General features: G+C 36.7%; 3 protein-coding genes across 3 annotated transcripts in view; 1 reads left to right on the top strand and 2 right to left on the bottom strand.

Moving 5' to 3' along the window:
* Positions 1–131: 131 nt before the first annotated feature.
* On the bottom strand, positions 132–4,338 carry uxt (ubiquitously-expressed, prefoldin-like chaperone). The gene is made up of 6 exons (XM_079827067.1): positions 4,046–4,338; positions 3,635–3,716; positions 2,126–2,193; positions 1,931–2,038; positions 1,793–1,856; positions 132–1,712 (listed from the first exon to the last, which is right to left on the bottom strand). The coding sequence occupies exons 1-6, from the start codon at positions 4,126–4,128 to the stop codon at positions 1,653–1,655; spliced, it is 465 nt and encodes a 154-aa protein (XP_079683193.1). The 5' UTR covers positions 4,129–4,338; the 3' UTR covers positions 132–1,652.
* A 426-nt stretch (positions 4,339–4,764) lies between these two features.
* Positions 4,765–17,643, top strand: LOC307133164 (ER membrane protein complex subunit 3). Its single transcript, XM_079828005.1, has 8 exons — positions 4,765–5,121; positions 7,623–7,680; positions 13,341–13,434; positions 13,523–13,627; positions 15,025–15,106; positions 15,188–15,267; positions 16,417–16,499; positions 16,978–17,643. Exons 1-8 carry the CDS (start codon positions 4,967–4,969, stop codon positions 17,092–17,094), a joined length of 774 nt encoding a protein of 257 aa, XP_079684131.1. The 5' UTR covers positions 4,765–4,966; the 3' UTR covers positions 17,095–17,643.
* Positions 17,583–20,402, bottom strand: part of usp11 (ubiquitin specific peptidase 11) — a 36,598-nt gene continuing 33,778 nt past the window's right edge. The window contains exon 21 of the mRNA XM_079827991.1: positions 17,583–20,153. Within this exon, the coding sequence (XP_079684117.1) occupies positions 19,989–20,153 (165 nt within the window). The 3' untranslated portion in view covers positions 17,583–19,988. The remainder of the gene's footprint in view (positions 20,154–20,402) is intronic.

A 20,402-nucleotide genomic window follows, 5' to 3' on the forward strand; every position in this document is an offset into this window, starting at 1 on the left:
GACATTTCTCTGTACTGGAGGCTACTATACTCGCTGTAGCCGTTAAGAAAAGGTATTTAGTTTTATATTTATGTTTAAATATTATTGTAGTAAAGTTTGTTCGTGTGGGAAGAAGGAGGCGGGAACCGGCGAACGTTTAACAACTTTTTAATCAAATAATAAACACAAAATGACAATAATTCCTCACGGATGATTGCCGCCTACATGCAAAACAAACATAAACAAAACACAACATAAAGTTCCAGGCCTGGCCCTCTCTCGTCCTCCACTGATGTCTCCGGGCTCCCTCATGAGGACTCGAGACCAGGTCCTGCTCGCTCCTCCCATGTCCCTCGCCCACCTCGCCACAATTATAATGTTATTTTGTATGTCTATCCATGTTGTCAATCTATGCTGATTATGAAAAGTGAGAGTGAGAAAGGACCCATCATAAGATGCGCAATGCCAGGAGACATGGAGTGGGTCAGACATGATTGTGACCACTTCATTAAGTTTTGTTTTGTAGAAAGCCTTTCTTTAAAAAAAAAATCGTTTTGTATAATTTGTATTTTAATCAATGTTTCATCAGCCAATTGGGGCATTCTGGGTTGAGTGAGTGGAGCTTAATTGGTCAGTATTATTAAATTGTAGACAAAGATTTTGGAAAGCTATTAGTGCGGTAGGGGACATCATATTCTTTCATAGGGCCCAAAATCGCTAACAGCGCCCCTGAATATAGGAAGCATTAATGATCCTCAGAGACGGACGCAATGGAAATCAGATGTACAATAAAGGTCCCTCTAAAATCCTGAATAATATATAAATCTGTAATTCCATAGCCGGTGCTGATATTGTCACATTATAATGACTGTATTGTGTGTCATTGTGCCCAAATGCGGCAGTGAGTCTTTGTACAAAGAAAAATTATCTATTTCAGGAAGCAAATCTTACAGTGCTGCCACAATTCAACATCCAGTTTCCATGGCAACTGTTACTAGTGTGACAGGGTAGCCGTCACACGGATGCTGCAGAAACTTAACATTAGCCACTGTCTTCATCAATCACAACAGCTGAAATAGAAGTTCAATTAATTTCAATGTAATTCTTGAAAATATATATATACATAGATTATCCTCTTATTATTTGTAGATACAACCAACCAAATAAATACCACTTGTATTTTACATTACAGTACATTGATTTTGAGCTCTTATTCCAGAATCATACTCACATTAACATGATTTAATTTTATATAAAGTATACATGGAATGGCAGCATGGTATAATGCTAAAATTACCGGTAGACTAGACTCCATTGGTCTTTTTTCTGTAAAAAGTCCTGTTGAACATAAACATTCTTCATTTCCAATAATACAAATTTTAATAATAAATAGCTTGACATACCTAAACAAGGGAAGACTCATCTATTTGTATAGATCATCTCATATTAGTTTTAGTGTATTACATATACAAACAGTGATATCAATCTAAAATGATCACAATAACACTGACAGTTGTACTGAAAATGTTACAATTTATTCAGCAAAATTTTCCAAAACAACAGTATAACCTGTTAAAAGGGCAACTTGATTGCCATAATGTTCACATTGTTTGAAACAAACATTACAGTCATATGTGCAAAAATAATACACTGTGCTGTGATTGATTCATGTACTAAAGCACCTCCCTCCTGTTCTCTGGAAGATCCTTCAGACCTTGCAGTTCCCTCAATCCCTGTCAAAACAGATTATATTTCACTCGTCACAAATTCTTAAAGGAGAAAAAAAAATGTAATAAAGCAGAATCATTTGTACCTCCAGAACCATGCGGATGTTGGCCTTGATCTTTGCTGCATCTTTGGTAAGGACCTCAGTATACCTACAGAATTATAATAACGATAAACATTATTACATTTCCAAATGATCAAAAGTCAAACATAAAGGTTCTCTTACTCGGTTAGCTGATTCGTCTTCTTTTCTATGAACTTCAAAGCCTCTGCATGGGTGAGTTCGACAAAGAATCCATAACCAACGGCCACATATATTTTTGATGCATCAGGTCTAAAAAGAAATGAATCGTTTATGAGTTTGCCCTTCAAAATGTTAGATTGAGGCACGGTACACAGACGTCAGACTTGCAATACTTACACATGAGCCTGCACATAGAAATTGCAGCCAAGGTCAACATCTGTTTTGAGTTCTTTGCTGTCAGTTTCCTAAAGATGAATAAAACACAGCGAAACAACATATTATATTCACACAATACAGAACGAGAGCAAGAAAACGACAGAAAAAGGGAGTAACAGAAACGAAAACAGGGAGTATATATATATATATATATATAGAGAGAGAGAGAGAGAGAAACGTGCAATATATATATATATATATATATATATATATATAGAGAGAGAGAGAGAGAGAGAGAGAGAGAGAGAGAAACGTGCAATATATATATATATTAGGGCTGTCAAACGATTAATCGCATCCAAAATAAATAAATAAAATAGTATAATTATTATGTATATTTGAATACACACACACACATGTATATATTTAAGAAATATTTGCATGTATATATTTCTGTATATATATATTTATATAATTTAAATGTATATAAATATTTTATATATAAATATAACACATAAAAAAAATATATATATATATACACACATAATAATTATACACAGTACACACACCTGACCCTGGACCATAAAACCAGTCATACAGGTAATTTTTTATTTTTTAAATTGACTGAATATATAATCTTTCCATTGATATGTGGTTTGTTAGGATAGGAGATGCAACTATTTAAAAATCTGGAATTTGAGGATGCAAAAAAAAATCTAAATATTGAGAAAATCGCCTTTAAAGTTGTCCAAATTAAATCCTAGCAACACATATTACTAATTGCAGCCAAGGTTTTGATCTGTTATGAGTTCTTTGCTGTCAGTTTCCTAAAGATGAATAAAATACAGCGAAACAACATACTATATTCACACAATAAAGAACAAGAGCAATAAAACAAGAAAATATTAAGAAATATTTGCATGTATATACTGTATATATATTTATATAATTTAAATTATATATAAATATTTTATATACAAATATAACACATTTTTCTTAAATATATACATGCATGTGGGCATAATATATATATATATATATACATACACATAATAATTTTACACAGTACACACACACGTGACCCCGGACCACAAAAACAGTCATACAGGGCATTTTTTCTTTTTTATATTGACTGAATAAATAATATTTCCATTGATATGTGGTTTGAGAAATATTGAGAAAATCGCCTTTAAAGTTGTCCTTCCCAACGCATATTACTACTAATAATACATTTTTGATATATTTACGGTAGGAAATTTACAAAATATCTTAATGGAACATGATCTTAATATCCTAATGATTTTTGGCATTAAAGAAAAATTGATCATTTTGACCCATACAATGTATTGTTGGCTATTGCCACAAATACCCGTGCGCCATGTGACTGGTTTTGTGCTCCAGGTCATTATGTAAACACTAACTTTTATTTAGTATGTGATTAATCACGATTAATCGTTTGACAGCACTAATATTAATATATATATATATGTAAACACATAAGTGCATGACATGGTTTAGTGATCAAACTACCTGAATGGTTTGTATTGTGTTCTTCAGCTGAAGGTATTGTGATATTTTCTCATATACAGCATCTCTTTGCTCCAACACCTTCCTGTCAGAATCGAAATAGCAGTAGATAAGCTTTACAAAACGCTGACATTTTAATATAAATAGATAAATATAATACTACAATAGTTGATAATAATATACATTATTAAGCACTATAGGTATTTAAATGGTACTCGGTGGTATTACAAAGAATATAATGGGATTACCATGGTACATTTAGAAATTATGGGATTACCATGGTGCATGTAGAAATCATGGGATTACCATGGTAACGTTGCATGTAGAAATCATGGTAATACTATGGCAGCTTTTGTACGTGCAATACGCGAATGTGTTTCACCAAAGCTATAAATATCAAGTGATAATACTTACTGCAAGTCTTGTCTCAACACCTCACTGATAAATGTCTCATACTGCAAGACTTTTTCATTAATATCTGGCGTCCCAGAAGTCATGATATGACCAAAAAGATGGTTGCAGATCGACTACAATACAGAGATACTTCCTTTAACAGCAATAAACGTTTCTATTATTACTCTACATCCAACATCGGGGCTGATGCAACGATTAAAAGCGTACAGATGACAGATTATTTAGTTTAGTGTGAAGCTAAATCGTCCTTCTGTCTGTCACGTGGCTCTACACTTGTTTACAAGATACACGGAAACGTCCTCGAAACCGGAAATTGCGTTAGCTAACTTTTTTCTGTTTCTTCTTTAAAATATACCAATAATTTATTATATATATGACATGTTTTATCTATCTGCTAGTGATATAAAATAACCAAATAATAAAACGCATATGTAAATAGTTTAAAGTAGTGATGAGACGTACGACTCACTTCTGCGAATCGGTTCTTGGAAACAGTTCATTTGAAAGAACGCGTTTTTATCTCATTATGTTATCTTTGACATCCCCGCGCGAATGTGAATGTGAACTTACAATGTAAACATACAGAATGTGCACTTTTTTTTATCAAAACCATCTCTATGTTCTAATAAAACTGTCACGTTTAAAGGAGACTCGGTTCAATGACTCGAGAAGCGCACGGAATCGTTTGTGAGTCGAATCAACATGTTCAAGATTCGACTCGTTCACGAATCGCACATTGCTGCTAGTTCGAAGGGCAAAAAGCAGCTGTTCATGCAGCAATGTGCCGTTTCTATCGTATAAAAGTGCAATAGTTTTAACATAGTTTGAATTTTCACCGTGCTTTCACTTCAGTCATTATAATACACTTAAAAAGTGGCAGTGTTTTGAGTTCAGGGTAGTTTTGTAGTAGTCAGTATAGGAATGGCAGGTCCAGAGCTGCTGTTAGACTCCAGTATTCGCCTGTGGGTTGTTTTACCCATAGTCTTCATCACTTTCTTCGTCGGAGTTCTGCGGCATTATATCACTCAACTGATTCATAGTGAGAAGAAAGTGGATCTGCAACAGGTGTCTGATAGGTGAGAGAACTATATGTTTAGCCATAAACATGCTATCAAACTCACAACATATAGAACATTTAACACAAATGGATAGTAATAATGTTGTAGTAGTGCATGTGCATTATAATGTCAGTATATTTATCTTTATAAAGTTAAATTGTCAAAGTTAAAAGAAGTTTTTATTGCTGAGTATTCTGCCTATCAGGGAATAAACATGTAGCCTATAATGGTAACACTTTACAATAAGGTTGTATTAGTTAACATGAACTAGCCATGAACAACACATCTGTTCAGCATTAGTTAATCTTTGTTAACGTTAGTTAATAAAAATACAGCGGTTCATGTTAGTTCACAGTGCATTAACTAATGTTAACAAGCTTTGAATAATGCATTAGTAAATGTCAAAATTAACATTAACATATAAATAAATGCTTTATAAGTGCAGTTCATTAATAGTTCGTGTTAACCAGAGGCGGACAGTACTTAAGTATTTTTACTTTCTACTGCAGTACATTTTTCAAGTAAATATATTATCAGTGTTTTTCTTTGGAAAACTTTTAATTAGGGCTGTCAAAAGATTAATCGCGATTAATCGCATCCAAAATAAAAGTTTGTGTTTACATTATATATGTGTGTGTACTCTGTTAATTATTATTTATATATAAATACACACACATTCATGTATATATTTAAGAAATATTTGCATGTATATACTGTATATACATTTATATAATCTATAATATATATAAATATAAATGTTTTATATTTAAAAATATTTTTTTCTTAAATATATACATGCTTGTGTGTGTATTTATATATAAATAATAATTAACAGAGTACACACACATATATTATGTAAACAAAAACTGTTATTTTGGATGCGATTAATCGCGATTAATCTTTTGACAGCCCTACTTTTAATTCATTACATTCCAAAGCATAATGTATAGTGTCATACTTTTTTATTGTACTACATTTCCCAAATAAAAGTTGTTGTTTTTTACCTTGAATACTTAATTACATTAAAAATATAGTAATTTCTTACTTGTACTCAAGTAAAATTTTAATTACTTTTACTTGAGTAAAAGTATACAATACTATATTTTTAATGTAATTAAGTATTACATGATATTCATTATGAAACATAGTGCAGTAAAAAGTACAACATTATGTTTTAGAAGGATGTGAAGTAAAAGTTTTCCAAAGAAGAACACTGATAAAGTACATATACTTGAAAAATTTAATTACTTGGAAAGTAAAAAATACTTAAGTACTGTCCGCCTCTGATGTTAACTAATGTAGTTAACTAATGTTAACTAATGAACCTTATTGTAAAGTGTTACCCCTATAATTAATCATCCAAAATCCATCTGAATTAAAAAAGAGACCTTTCCTAAATTCTGAATTTCGCCCAAACCTGATCATCAGGACTTTTTAATTCCTCCCCATTATGAAATATACAGTTTCATTTCCTGCAAACATATTAAATCATAGAGAAGTTCTCTTTAATAGTTTAATAACTTCCTAAAGCTGCGGGAAACATCTTGAGGGAAGTGTGTTTTGTAATCTCATTGAAACTGTTGCAGTTTTCACACACTTATTGTAAATGTATGTTGTGAACACATGCATTTATCAAACAGTAATCAAACTTTTTAGTACTTAAAACCTTCAAACTTATTCAATTCTCCTAAACGTCAAGATTTTTAAAGATAGGCTTTCTCAAGCCAACATAAAGTTTGTCTTGATCATTTTTTTAATCTACTCTAATCTTATAGTCTATTAAGACTTCTCAGTCTTCTCAGGCCGAATGGCAAACCCATCTAATCTGCCGCCTGTTACATGTCAAACTAAGGTTACTGTGGGGGGAAAAATTTATACTGTTAAGTTAGTAAATCATTTCTAGTCAATGACTTAATAACCACAAACAACCTAGATTTTATGCTTCTACATGAAACGCGGCTAGAAGACAGCTGGAGTACAACAGTCCTCAAGGAAACAGCCCCTCCTAACTTTACTTTTATGAGTGGGATAAGGGGATTGGAAAAGGAGAGCAGTGTGCTTCGCTTCATTAAGCTTTTGAAGAATGAGGCATATTTATACTAAGGGTTAATGGTATAAGAAGTCGCTGATAGCATCGTTACATGCTAAAGGCATAGGGAAAACGGTAGCAGACTCAAGAAAGGGGAAGCCCTCAAAGGTCTTGAAAGGTCCAGAAGACATTGCGAACCTGCTCCATCTCTTCCATCTCAGACATTTAGAGAATCAGGCAGTTAGGGATCTATTTATCATCATTTTATTCTTTTTAATTCTCCTGACAACGGTTTTAATTATCCTTGTCTTTATTTCTTATACATGGTATTTTTATTTCTTATGCATATGTTATCACTATTTTAATTCATTTTCTATGTAAAGCACTTTGAACTACCATTGTGTATGAAATGTGCTATATAAATAAACTTGCCTTGCCTTATAACAAGAGGTGTTTAAGAATTTAATTCATTTGTTGTTTTAATCCACAGCCAGGTGTTGCTGCGCAGCCGCATTTTAAGAGAAAATGGAAAATATATTCCCAAACAGGTATTAATTACTTATGAATAACAGTTTCCAGCATATTTGCATGGAATCAGCTTTTAAAACTTCCCTTCTGTCCTCTTTTACTCTCCCTCGTGTCGTTCCAAACCCGTAAGACTTCGTTCATCTTCAGAACACAAGATCTTTTTGATGAAATCTGAGAGATTTCTGTGACTTTGACACTTCAAAAAGTTAATAAAGAGATTGTAAAACTAATTATGAATCGGGTGGTTTAGTCCAAATTTTCTGAAGAGACTCAATCGCTTTATATGATAAACAGATTTCATTTTATTCTTTTATTCACATACATGAGCATCGGAAGCCAAAAAAAATATGGATGGGCCTTCTCTCAGAAAATGTTTTACTGGAGTAGATGCCATTTACATCAAGTACAAATATACCGCCTTGTTTGCTAAACGTCTGGTTGGGCAAGACAAAATTAAGGAAATCATTATCATTGAGAGCGGCAATAGTGTAGGGGTAAGACGCATGGCATCAAGTTTTGACGCAAATCGACCCGAGGTTCGAATCTGCCTTTTGCCAAACTCACTCTACTCCCTTTTCCCTTTTCCCATCACATATCAGATCGGAAAGGCATTTATTTTCAATAAAAATGAAGAAAATATTAGAAAAGTGGAAATAAAGTGTCTAACGTGTTTAATAATAAGTGCTTATCGGTTAGGGGGTAGGTAAACAGACATGTGCTGCTGAATCAGAGATGATTAAAGTGAGTGGGTCCAATATCATTGATCGTAAAAAGTGGGTGGGTCTTGTCCTGTACTGTCCAAGTACTGATGTATATGTAGTTGTTGATGCTCAGTATCGCCACCATCATGTTAAGCTCAGCTTACAATTTTAAAATTTTTTACATTTACATTTATGCTTTTGGCAGACGCTTTTATCCAAAGCGACTTTCGGCTGATGCCCATGTTCACATATAAACATTCAACCGAAGCCACTGAAACCGAAGCTCAACCGAGCATGCTTGATGCGCGAGAACAAACCTCTTTCATTTTCTCATAATATACATTGCACATCACCACATTTTTCAATGATTCTCAAACGACTCGATGGATGAATCCGTCTCTCTAATGCTGCCTTCACGTGCTATCGGAATTATCGTAAATATGAGTTTCCTATGTAAAAATTGCACATGAATACCCTCTGATGTCATGTTTACCACTGGGAAGTAATTCATTTTGATACCCTAATTCCAGAGATGGGCGTGTCATGAACTTTAAACATGGTGGCGGGGAGAACTAATGCTGTGGCAGGTTTGATTTTATTAGTTTTTTTCCCAAAACAGCTAGGTCGTCTTGTCTTGACATTAATGTAGTGCATATTTACATGTCAGAGTAATCATTTGAAGCATATTGTATGTTTGGTACACTCTGCTCTGATTGGTCATATGACCCAGTCTGTTGTGATTGGTCTACTGCGTACAGCGCGCATATAAATAAATGGCCATTACCATAAACTTCGGCTCCGCTTACTAAAGCTCAGTGATTGTACACACTGTAACGACAGTAACGATGGCATCGATTTTACCATATCAATCCGAGTCCGATGATGAAACATTAGAAGAACTAGTTATTCAACCCGAACCTCCATCGCAAGCACGACTCGCTCGAGCAGGACGTTTCTCAGTGATATGATACACATTTTGAGGTACATTATGAGATGTTGCATCTGTAATTCCTCACCATCAGCATTAACAAGTGTATTGTCCATCAACAAACCCATGTGTATAATTTATTGCAGTGCACATGCGGGAACTGTATCAATAACAGCACATACGTTAGCCGAGCACTAATGTGAATGACTGATGTCAAGCCCGACCCTACCCGAGCCTGTGCACGACACATTAACTGTAATTATGAGGCCGAGCCCAATTTAAACCCGACCATTTTTTAATACGTGTGCGTTTTGACGAGAACGAGCCTGTAATGAGTGAAGCGGAGCGGTGTGACGCTCAGATCAATAATCCGCTCTATGCCAGCGCTCCACTCATGAACCCTCACCGGTAAAACAACACTCGCTCAAATCCCGCTCACATGACATTTATCTGTACTGTAGCCTATACTATACCTGTTGTAGCCATTAAACAATGTATTTTGTTTCATATTTATGTTTAAATATTATAATGTTATTTTTAAATAATCTGATTATGAAAAGTGCAAAGATGCGAGTGGGTCGGAAATGAGTTTGGTGGTTATTATATTTTGTTTGATATTAAGTTTTGTTTTGTAGAAAACTTTTCTTTAAAGTAAATTTCGTTTTGTATAAATTGTATCTTAATTTTAATCAATGTTTCATCAGCCAATTGCCTGGATTTAATAAATAAGAAGCAAATAGACTATAGCAGACAATATAGTGACCGGAGCGATCACTTTCATTGCTCTTGAACTGGAGCGCGTCTCATAAATAAAACCAAACTCAGCAGCTTCTGCCTCACAGACATGAGTTATATTTGTATAGAAAGCTTGAAATGTCCACTTTTAAACGAAACAATTCGAAACGAAAAGAAATAGGCTAGCTAAGCAATGCACTGTGTTCACGCGAGCAGCTCATGACTGGTCTCAGCGGTTCTGTTCTGCTTCATCACTGTGTGTGCTGCGAGTTTAACACACATCTTTAGACTAATCCTGACTTGTGCAACGTTGTACACATTTGTTTCTTAGTTGTAGTATTAGTTCTTACTTTGCTAAAAAAAAAATATATATATATATATATATATATATATATATATATATATATATATATATATATATATATATATATATATATATATATATATATATATACACAGACGTGCTCAAATTTGTTGGTACCCTTACAGCTCATTGAAATAATGCTTCATTCCTCCTGAAAAGTGATGAAATTAAAAGCTATTTTATCATGTATACTTGCATGCCTTTGGTATGTCATAGAATAAAGCAAAGAAGCTGTGAAAACAGATGAATTATTGCTTATTCTACAAAGATATTCTGAAATGGCCTGGACACATTTGTTGGTACCCATTAGAAAAGATAATAAAGAATTGGATTATAGTGATATTTTAAACTAAATAGTTTCTTTAATTAGTATCACACATGTCTCCAATCTTGTAATCAGTCATTCAGCCTATTTAAATGGAGAAAAGTAGTCACTATGCTGTTTGGTATCATTGTGTGCACCACACTGAACATGGACCAGAGAAAGCAAAGGAGACAGTTGTCTGAGGAGCTCAGAAAGAAAATAATAGACAAGCATGGTAAAGGTAAAGGCTACAAGACCATCTCCAAGCAGCTTGATGTTCCTGTGACAACAGTTGCAAATATTATTAAGAAGTTTAAGGTCCATGGAACTGTAGCCAACCTCCCTGGGCGCGGCCGCAAGAGGAAAATCGACCCCAGATTGAACAGAAGGATAGTGCGAATGGTAGAAAAAGAACCAAGGATAACTTCCAAAGAGATACAAGCTGAACTCCAAGGTGAAGGTACGTCAGTTTCTGATCGCACCATCCGTCGCTTTTTGAGCGAAAGTGGGCTCCATGGAAGAAGACCCAGGAGGACTCCACTTTTGACAGAAAAACATAAAAAAGCCAGACTGGAATTTGCTAAAATGCATATTGACAAGCCACAATCCTTCTGGGAGAATGTCCTTTGGACAGATGAGTCAAAACTGGAGCTTTTTGGCAAGTCACATCAGCTCTATGTACACAGACGAAAAAATGAAGCTTTCAAAGAAAAGAACACCATACCTACAGTGAAACATGGAGGAGGCTCGGTTATGTTTTGGGGCTGCTTTGCTGCACCTGGCACAGGGTGCCTTGAATCTGTGCAGGGCACAATGAAATCTCAAGACTATCAAGGCATTCTGTAGCGAAACGTACTGCCCAGTGTCAGAAAGCTGTGTCTCAGTCGCAGGTCATGGGTCCTCCAACAAGATAATGACCCAAAACACACAGCTAAAAGCACCGAAGAATGGATGAGAACAAAATATTGGACTATTCTGAAGTGGCCTTCTATGAGTCCTGATCTGAATCCTATCGAACATCTGTGGAAAGAACTGAAACTTGCAGTCTGGAGAAGGCACCCATCCAACCTGAGACAGCTGGAGCAGTTTGCTCAGGAAGAGTGGGCCAAACTACCTGTTAACAGGTGCAGAAGTCTCATTGAGAGCTAAAGAAAACGTTTGATTGCAGTGATTGCCTCTAAAGGTTGTGCAACAAAATATTAGGTTAGCGGTCCCATCATTTTTGTCCATGCCATTTTCATTTGTTTTATTATTTACAATATTATGTTGAATAAAAAATCAAAAGCAAAGTCTGATTTCTATTAAATATGGAATAAACAATGGTGGATGCCAATTACTTTTGTCAGTTTCAAGTTATTTCAGAGAAAATTGTGCATTCTTCGTTTTTTGTGGAGGGGTACCAACAAATTTGAGCACGTCTGTATATATATATATATATATATATATATATATATATATATATATATATATATATATATATATATATATATTTCGGAGTATGGCATAGCTTTCTGCCCACCCAATTAGGCGAATAAAGTAATGATTAAAAAACACAAATACTTGATCCAAGGACCCGGTCAAGTTCGGGCTCGGGCAGAGAATCTAAACTCTAGATGTAACAAACGTTTGTAAAACAAATCTTGCTCGGTTGCTCCATCCTTTATCTTTACTCAAAGTAGTAAGAACGACATATAATGTGCATTAATAGGCAGTTTTAGGTAATAGTGACGCACAGCTGCTTAGAACTATTTCAGTAAGACGGTAATAACGCAAGTTATCCGGCAACTTACACAATATAAAACACAAAACTACGTATTTTGAACACCTGGTAGAAAATATATACGTCAATAATTATTCATACTTACAGGTTGTGATTCGGAGGAGCAGCTAGTCCGAATAAACTGGGTACTGAGCCATCTTTCAAGAGAAAGTGTGTTGCGAATCCCGCGTTGAACGCGCTTTACATGTCAGTAAAATGACATGTTTGAAGGCGGGTCAAGTTGTTCACAGCGGACGACGTACTGTACAACATAGGCGGACATTACGTGAATGTGTTTTCTAGTGACGTAGAACTGGGATTCGAAATGCAAACGAATCGTATAGTTGGTTCAGACAGAGTCAATTCTTACTATTGGGGAGAATCTTTAACACTTTGTCGTGCACTTTCGACTTTGCAGAATGTTTACTTTCACAAACAGCGATATTATACACTGCATGAAAGGGAATATTCGAAAAACCATAATAGGGGCATTTTAAAATATGCCAGTGCCATTGTTTTGTCTCAAGATGCACACCAATAATGTTCTAACCTACTTAAATGTCCTAATCCTGGCTTAATTTAAGCCCTGTCTGTGAAACCAGGGGCCGGTTGCATTAACTACTTAGACTAGTCTTAAAAGTTAGTCGTCTATTTTTTTCTTCAAGACTGTTCTTAACTTTTTTAAGTCAGTTACATAAAAAGTTAGATTGGTCTAATTTGAATCGGAAAAGTAAGACCGATTACCTCTTGACTAATTGCTAGTGTGTCAAATTAGTTCTTAAGACACAGTCTAAACATAATGGCTAAGTTTATGCAACTGGCCCCAGGCCTTTATTTATTTATTTATTTATTTAATGTGTCTCTGATCAACAATGCTGTCCCGTTCCAGTCATTTGCCATGCGAAAAGACTATTTCAACAACCCGGAGACTGGATTCTTCAAGATGGTCAAAAGAAAAGTGATCCCCAAAAACCCCATGACCGGTAAGAGATTACTTTGACATCCTAGACTTGAAACGACCTACTATGCTTCATCATTATGTCTGAAAACCTGTCCCTTCTTCGCTCGCAGACCCCAGCATGTTGATGGACATGATGAAAGGGAATCTGACCAATGTGCTGCCAATGATTCTGATAGGAGGATGGATCAACTGGGCCTTTTCTGGTTTTGTCACAAGTATGAGCTTTTGATACTTGCAAGAATCTTGTTCCTAAAACAATCGTTTGTAAATGTGATGGAATTCAGGGCTGTAGGAAGGATCTGAAATGTGAAGGGAGACATTCTAAACCTTAACAGCCGGCTCATGAATTTTAATTGGGTGATGTAACGTTTGGCCAGTACATTCATAACTCATTTTCTGAAAGCCAGACTTAGGTAAGTGGGCGCTAACCATAGTAGGATTACTGCATATGTGCCCATTCAGTTCACTGCTGCTGCAAGAGGTTGGTGGAGGCTTTTGTTTGGTCTTAAAGTGGCTACAGTTTGCTTTTTCGCAACGTCTTAAAGGTGTCATGAACTGGCATCTAAAAAAAAAATGTATACTGTTGTCTGAGGTCAACTTATGACGTTTGCGTGGTTTTTACATTCAGAAACATCATAATGAATAAGTAATAGGCTATTTTCTGCCTTGGTTTTGATGCCCTCTGAAAAACGCTCTGTTTTGATGGGCGTGCCGCACTGAAGACATGGAAGTAAACGCCCACGGCTAGGATTGGATAATATTTGCATATTTAATGAGCTTCAGCTCCTCTCAGTACATGTGGGAATCGTATGGGGAAACGCTCACAGGGCTGATTGGAATGTTATTTTTGTATTACTTGGCCGGCCCGATGTGAATATAACCACAAACCTTACACACACACTTTGCCCTGGCGTTACAAGTCCGAGTCTGATCACGAATGAACCAATAACAGCTTGTCCAGCCTGTGAGCGCGTGCTAAGGTATGTAATCAATAGATATGAAATGATCTGTAACAATGCAATACTAACACATATAAAAAACATGTTTTACTCACATTAGTGTGTTGCACCGTTCCTGTCGGATCCAATATAGAAGCACAGCTTTGTGTTTTCATCTCAATATGTCTGCAAATCCAGTCTCGATCTGTATCTTGTTTACAATCGATTCTGTGGTGAAATGAAGCAAACAAACGCGCAATATCTTACACACGTGAACTGGAACCGGCATGTTTATTGCTCTGTAGCACGACCCGTTTAGCTCCACGAGTCGGTGGGCGGGGCTTGAGGCGGAGCTTTTGCATCCTATGACGTCAATGGTCGACATATTCTCTCGTTTTCTGGGCCTGGTGTCTATAAAAGCTTTTCTTTGACTAACAAGGACGTTTTCAGCTCCGAAACATACAGGATATTCTTATATCACAATGAACTTTAATATATCAAAAGCTCAAAGGAAAGTTGATTTCTCAATTCATCACCCCTTTAAAACATAACTATTTTCTAAAAGGCAGAGAGAGATGACTTTTTAAAAAAAATGTATAGTGGCAAAAATTATTTTGATCAAATAAATTCAGCCTTAATGTTGTTTTAATGCTGTGCCGCTTATTTCCCTCCAGCTAAAGTTCCGTTTCCTCTGACTCTGAGATTCAAGCCCATGTTACAGAGAGGGATCGAGCTGCTCTCTCTGGACGCCTCCTGGTACAGTATTGACCTGATGTTTTTAATTCGTTGACAGAAGCTGAAAACTATGCATAAAATCAGAATGTCTCGCTCTTATAGGGTCAGTTCAGCTTCATGGTATTTTCTCAATGTGTTTGGGCTCAGAAGCATGTACACCCTCATCCTTGGACAAGACAATGGTTGGTTGTTTTTTCTTATGACATCAACCTTATTGTATTATATTACATATTAATTTAAAACAATAAAAGCAATTTAATACACACACCGATCAGGCATAACACTATGACACCTTCCTAATATTGTGTTGCTGCCAAAACAGCCCTGACCCGTCGAGGCATGGACTCCACTCGACCCCTGAAGGTGTGCTGTGGTATATGGCACCAAGATGTTAGCAGCAGATCCTTTAAGTCCTGTAAGTTGCGAGGTGGGGCCTCCATGGATCGGACTTGTTTGTTCGGCACATCCCACAGATGCTCGATTGGATTGAGATCTGGGGAATTTGGAGGCCAAGTCAACGCCTCAAACTCATGCTCCTCAAACCATTCCTGAACTATTTTTGCTTTGTGGCGGTGGACTGACTGACTGGTCTGCGGCTGTGCCGCCCCATACGCAACAAACTGAGATGCTCTGTGTATTCTGACACCTTTCTATCAGAACCAGCATTAACTTCTTGAGCAGTTTGAGCTCCAGTAGCTCGTCTGTTTGATCGGACCACACGGGCCAGCCTTCTCTCCCCACGTGCATCAATGAGCCTTGACCCTGTGGCCGGTTCTCCATTGTTCCTTCATGACCCTGTGGCCGGTTCTCCACTGTTCCTTCATGACCCTGTGGCCGGTTCTCCACTGTTCCTTCATGATCCTGTGGCCGGTTCTCCACTGTTCCTTCATGACCCTGTGGCCGGTTCTCCACTGTTCCTTCATGACCCTGTGGCCGGTTCTCCACTGTTCCTTCCTTGGAGCACTTTTGATAGAGACTGACCACTGCAGACCGGGAAAACCCCACAAGAGCTGCAGTTTTGGAGATGCTCTGACCCATCACAATTTGGCCCTTGTCAAACTCGCTCAAATCCTTACGCTTGCCCATTTTTCCTGCTTCTAACACATCAACTTTGGGGACAAAATGTTCACTTGCTGCCTAATATATCCCACCCACTAACAGGTGATGAAGAGATCATCAGTGTTATTCACTTCACCTGTCATAATGTTATGCCTGATTGGTGTATAATGTGTGTGTGTGTATATTTACACGTTTATTTACATTTTAATCTTAGCCATGACACTTGATAAGCTTTAGATCTTAGATATTTAAACAAAGTTGTTCATTTCTAGCTGCAGATCAGTCGAGAATTATGCAGGATCAAATGACCGGGGCTGCTATGGCGATGCCCCCTGACCCTAATAAAGCATTTAAGGTGAGTACAACATTATTGTTGTGTGATTTTGTGTTTCTGAGCAATATGATTTTTCCAGGACAAGCTCAAACTTTCTAAAAAAAAAGGCCAGCAGCAGCTATTTGTGGTTAGCACAAATTTAGTTAAAGTTAATTTTTCTTGGGAAATCACCGCCTACGCCCCCAGTGGACGGATTGATGTATGCAACATCAGCCTCAATGTGGAAATGTGCTCGCTTTAATTTCATAACCTCATCATCTTAATATAATTGTGAAACCTTAAACTCTGCCGTTTTGAAGCTCACATAATTACTGAAACGTATTCCTTTCCTATTCCTCGTCTAAGTCGATGCAGTCCCAATACACAATAAATATCATACACAAAACCATCCTTTGTTAATGATTTACTCACCCTCATGCCGTTGTAACCTGCATGGCTTTTCTCAGATGTGTAAAGCTCGCCACTGCTCTAAATGTCTTCTCCTTAATGGTCGTTTCAGAGCGAGTGGGAAGCCTTAGAGATTGTGGAGCACAAATGGGCCCTGGAGAACGTTGAAGAGGAACTCATGTGTCAGGATCTGAACTTCAGAGGACTCTTTAGCCAAGATCTACAGTAAAAACAACCGTCTTCTGATGTCTGCCTGATTGCAAACCACCTTTTGATATGAAACTTTGCATTTTACACCCAGCTGTTATTCATAACGTTGGTACTTGGATCCTGAGAGTGTTGAGTTAGTTTTGAATGTCTTGCAAAGCATCTACAATGTTTAAAATGAAGTTTTTTGTGAACTGAGTACTGCACATGAACATTTAATTTAATACAGGCAGAGTATCGAAATTATATACACTTTTGCCAAAGGAATTAATACAGAATTTCTCATGTTTTAGGTCTTATTTAAGTGTGAAATGGTGCCTTGGAAAATATGTATATATATATATGTATTGGAGTTAAAACGTCAGTTTGGTTTTTATCTTTGATTAAATGTTTGTTGTCTAGTTTTACTCTTTTGCGGTTGATCATCACACAGTTCCTTATTGAAAAGACATTGTTTCAGTCTCAGTGACATTATAACAGCAAATTGAATGTAAAAACGGATACTATTTTTGTCTCTGCGCTAGAGGAATTTAATAAACATTATATGGAACCCTAAGGTGAGGAGGAAATCAATTTGTGCTCGTCTCTGATTGAATCAGATGAGAGGAAATGAGGCCGGAAGATGGTTTGTCTAATGTCTGTGAATCAAATGTTTAACATTCGCACAACTCCACATTCAGACAAAAACTTGTTTGAAATGATCATGTGTAAGTGGAGAAAACACTACATGTACTCCAAATTCAAATAAGCTTTTATTTGACCACTTTAATTTCTATACAGAAAATGCCTCCACAATGCAAAAATCATAAATTAGAAATTTGGTGCAACATACTGTAGAATATTGCGAAAATTTGTGCTGCATTGACAGACTAAATCTGAAATCAAACCAATTGAACATTTCAATTGTTCATACACAGCTGATCATCTCACGGATTTCACTAAAATAATGAAACCACTGCAGCTCTAATAAATATTTGAATTAAAAAATTAGGCAGTATGTGACTTTTCGAAGCTGTTTTGTCTGGTACCAGCAAATTATTTTAGAATTAAATACTACAATTAAGCCATTTAAAGGGACAGTTCATAAAAAAGTTAAAATTCTGTCATTACTCGCTCTCAAGTTGATCCAAACCTGTATGAGTTTCTTTCTTCTGTTGAACACAAAAGATGATATTATAAAGATTGTTGATAACCAGACAGTTGACGGGTCCCTATGGAAGTCAATGGTCTGGTTATCGACAATCTTTTTGGGTGAACTATCCCTTTAATTCCTATAAAATAGTAAAACTCTTTAAATAGATTGTTGCATTCAGTAAACTTTGTACAAAATGGAAGACTATAGGTGAGAAATAAATGAATTTGAGGAATTAAAAACAATTTAGAGAAACTCAAATTTAAAATCTCACAAATCCAGTCGAGAACATATGTAGGTCAATTTCAATTTACTGCAATACATGTTTTAAATTAAATAGGCATACATTAAAAGGAGTAAACAAATGCTACCATGATGTAAAAATGAAAAATTGATTATATAAAAATATAATTTCATATTTGTTTGCTTTGATTTTGTTCTGTACAGGTTTTGTGAGATTCACGTGTGATATTATATGAGATATGAGAACGTCCTGAAGGTATTTAGTGCTCCTGTCACATACAGTGATATATTCCAAGATCAGAACAGTGAACATTATAATCTTAATGGGAAGTGCAAATGAAAAAGCATTTTCTACGCAGTGGGCCAACTGAATTACAACACTGTGAACAGCTGAGAGGTTGACAAGCCAAATGAATGCATTTCCCATCGCCAAAGGATCTGCGCGTCCTTTTATTCAGAGGTAAAACAATGTAAGTGGAAGCCAAATGTGTCGAATCTAACCTCGACTTTATAGTCGTCATTTATTCATATCAAAAGATGTGTATACAATTATATATTCAATCTATAATTACCAAAATAAAATGAAGCGCCCCATCCCCAGCATCTGATCCAAATGATCAAAGATAATACAACATTTATTACAATACAAAAATACTGTACAGAGGTGCCTTAAAAATCATCATGTAAAGAGCTCTATCCAGAAAGCACTTTGCTGAAATATTCTCATCGCTCCAAATAGTTCTTTATAAATTTGAACACAATTAGTCAAAAAAGAATGTAATGTTTAAATCTTGCTGTGTATTTTCCTTTCATTTAAGATAAAAAAAAAAGAAGAAGCAAACTCTCGCTGGAAACCAGGCCTCCGTTTGTGTCCTGCAACAGAGGGGCTTTTCCCAGACAGACGGAAAATAAAAACGATCTTTAGAAGCCTCTCTCTAGAATTATAACCATCTCTATTTCGGCAATTACGAAAATAAACAGGTCACGAGTGAGTGGCCGGACTTTACTAGAAGATCTCATAGTGATCATGACCATGTCCCTGATATGAGAAACCGTCGCAACTATCCCTTCTAATGGCGCCCTCGCTGAACGTCTGATGGAATAAACAGGAGGCCTGATTCTTGACGCCAAGCGAGCGCACGGTTGGCCGTTCAAACGTCACCATGGTGGACAGCAGCTTAGCTAGCTCAGAAAAGCAAGCTTAGGGGAAAAAAAGAAAGAACACAGTTGGTGACGACGAACAGCGCAAACCTCATTCTCCGAATTCCCATCATCGCTGAAGCGATGCAGACAAATCGGCAAGAGATCTCCCAATCCGCCGCCACCAGCTTAACCCGTTTCCTTGAGTTCGTCATTAAGAAAAACAGCCCAAAATTCCCACCCCGTGATGCTTGTGCACCGGCCTGAGAGAGTCGCCCCTGCCTCGGAGTCGGAGCAGAGGCCAAGGTTCAAGTTTCTGTAGATTAGAGATTAAAGTTGGAAGTGATAAGAGTGAGAAAGAGAAGTGGAGCGGGAAAAAGACAAAGGAAAGGCAGAGATCATCAGTCCGTCTCCATGCTGACACAGGAAGAGGCTCCGTCCGCCGCCTCGTGGGTCTGGGATGTGATGTGGTTCTCCGGATGGGTGGAGGAGGGGACGGGTGGAGGGACGGTGGGCTGGCGGATCTTGTCTTGGCGCTGGTAGAACAGGAGGTAGGCGGCACTGGTCTACAAGAGCAGATGGAGATCGAACATTTCAGTGCATTTATTTGACCCAAAACTCAGATTATGACAGCAATGAAATATGACAAGTATTTTCAGCATCATCACTCCAGTCTTCAGTAGCCATGTTTACATGCGCACTTTTTGGTCATTCCGATTAAAATCATTCCGATTAAAATATTCGATGGACTGTTTACATGAGACGTTATCTAAACCGATCTGGTGTTTACATGTGCTGACTTTCAGTCAGAATCA

The sequence above is a fragment of the Gobio gobio genome (assembly GCF_949357685.1).
Source record: "Gobio gobio genome assembly, chromosome: 10".
Classification (NCBI taxonomy): Eukaryota; Metazoa; Chordata; class Actinopteri; order Cypriniformes; family Gobionidae; genus Gobio; species Gobio gobio.

What these genes read in the sequence shown, in the direction of transcription:
- uxt (XM_079827067.1), bottom strand. Translation starts at nt 4,128, where the DNA reads ATGACTTCTGGGACGCCAGATATTAATGAAAAAGTCTTGCAGTATGAG. An exon ending in ACACAATACAAACCATTCAG is followed by an intron (nt 2,194 to 3,634) that starts GTAGTTTGATCA and finishes ATTCATCTTTAG; the next exon opens with GAAACTGACAGCAAAGAACT. An exon ending in TTCTATGTGCAGGCTCATGT is followed by an intron (nt 2,039 to 2,125) that starts GTAAGTATTGCA and finishes ATTTCTTTTTAG; the next exon opens with ACCTGATGCATCAAAAATAT.
- LOC307133164 (XM_079828005.1), top strand. Translation starts at nt 4,967, where the DNA reads ATGGCAGGTCCAGAGCTGCTGTTAGACTCCAGTATTCGCCTGTGGGTT. An exon ending in GAAAATATATTCCCAAACAG is followed by an intron (nt 7,681 to 13,340) that starts GTATTAATTACT and finishes GTCCCGTTCCAG; the next exon opens with TCATTTGCCATGCGAAAAGA. An exon ending in CTCTCTCTGGACGCCTCCTG is followed by an intron (nt 15,107 to 15,187) that starts GTACAGTATTGA and finishes TCGCTCTTATAG; the next exon opens with GGTCAGTTCAGCTTCATGGT.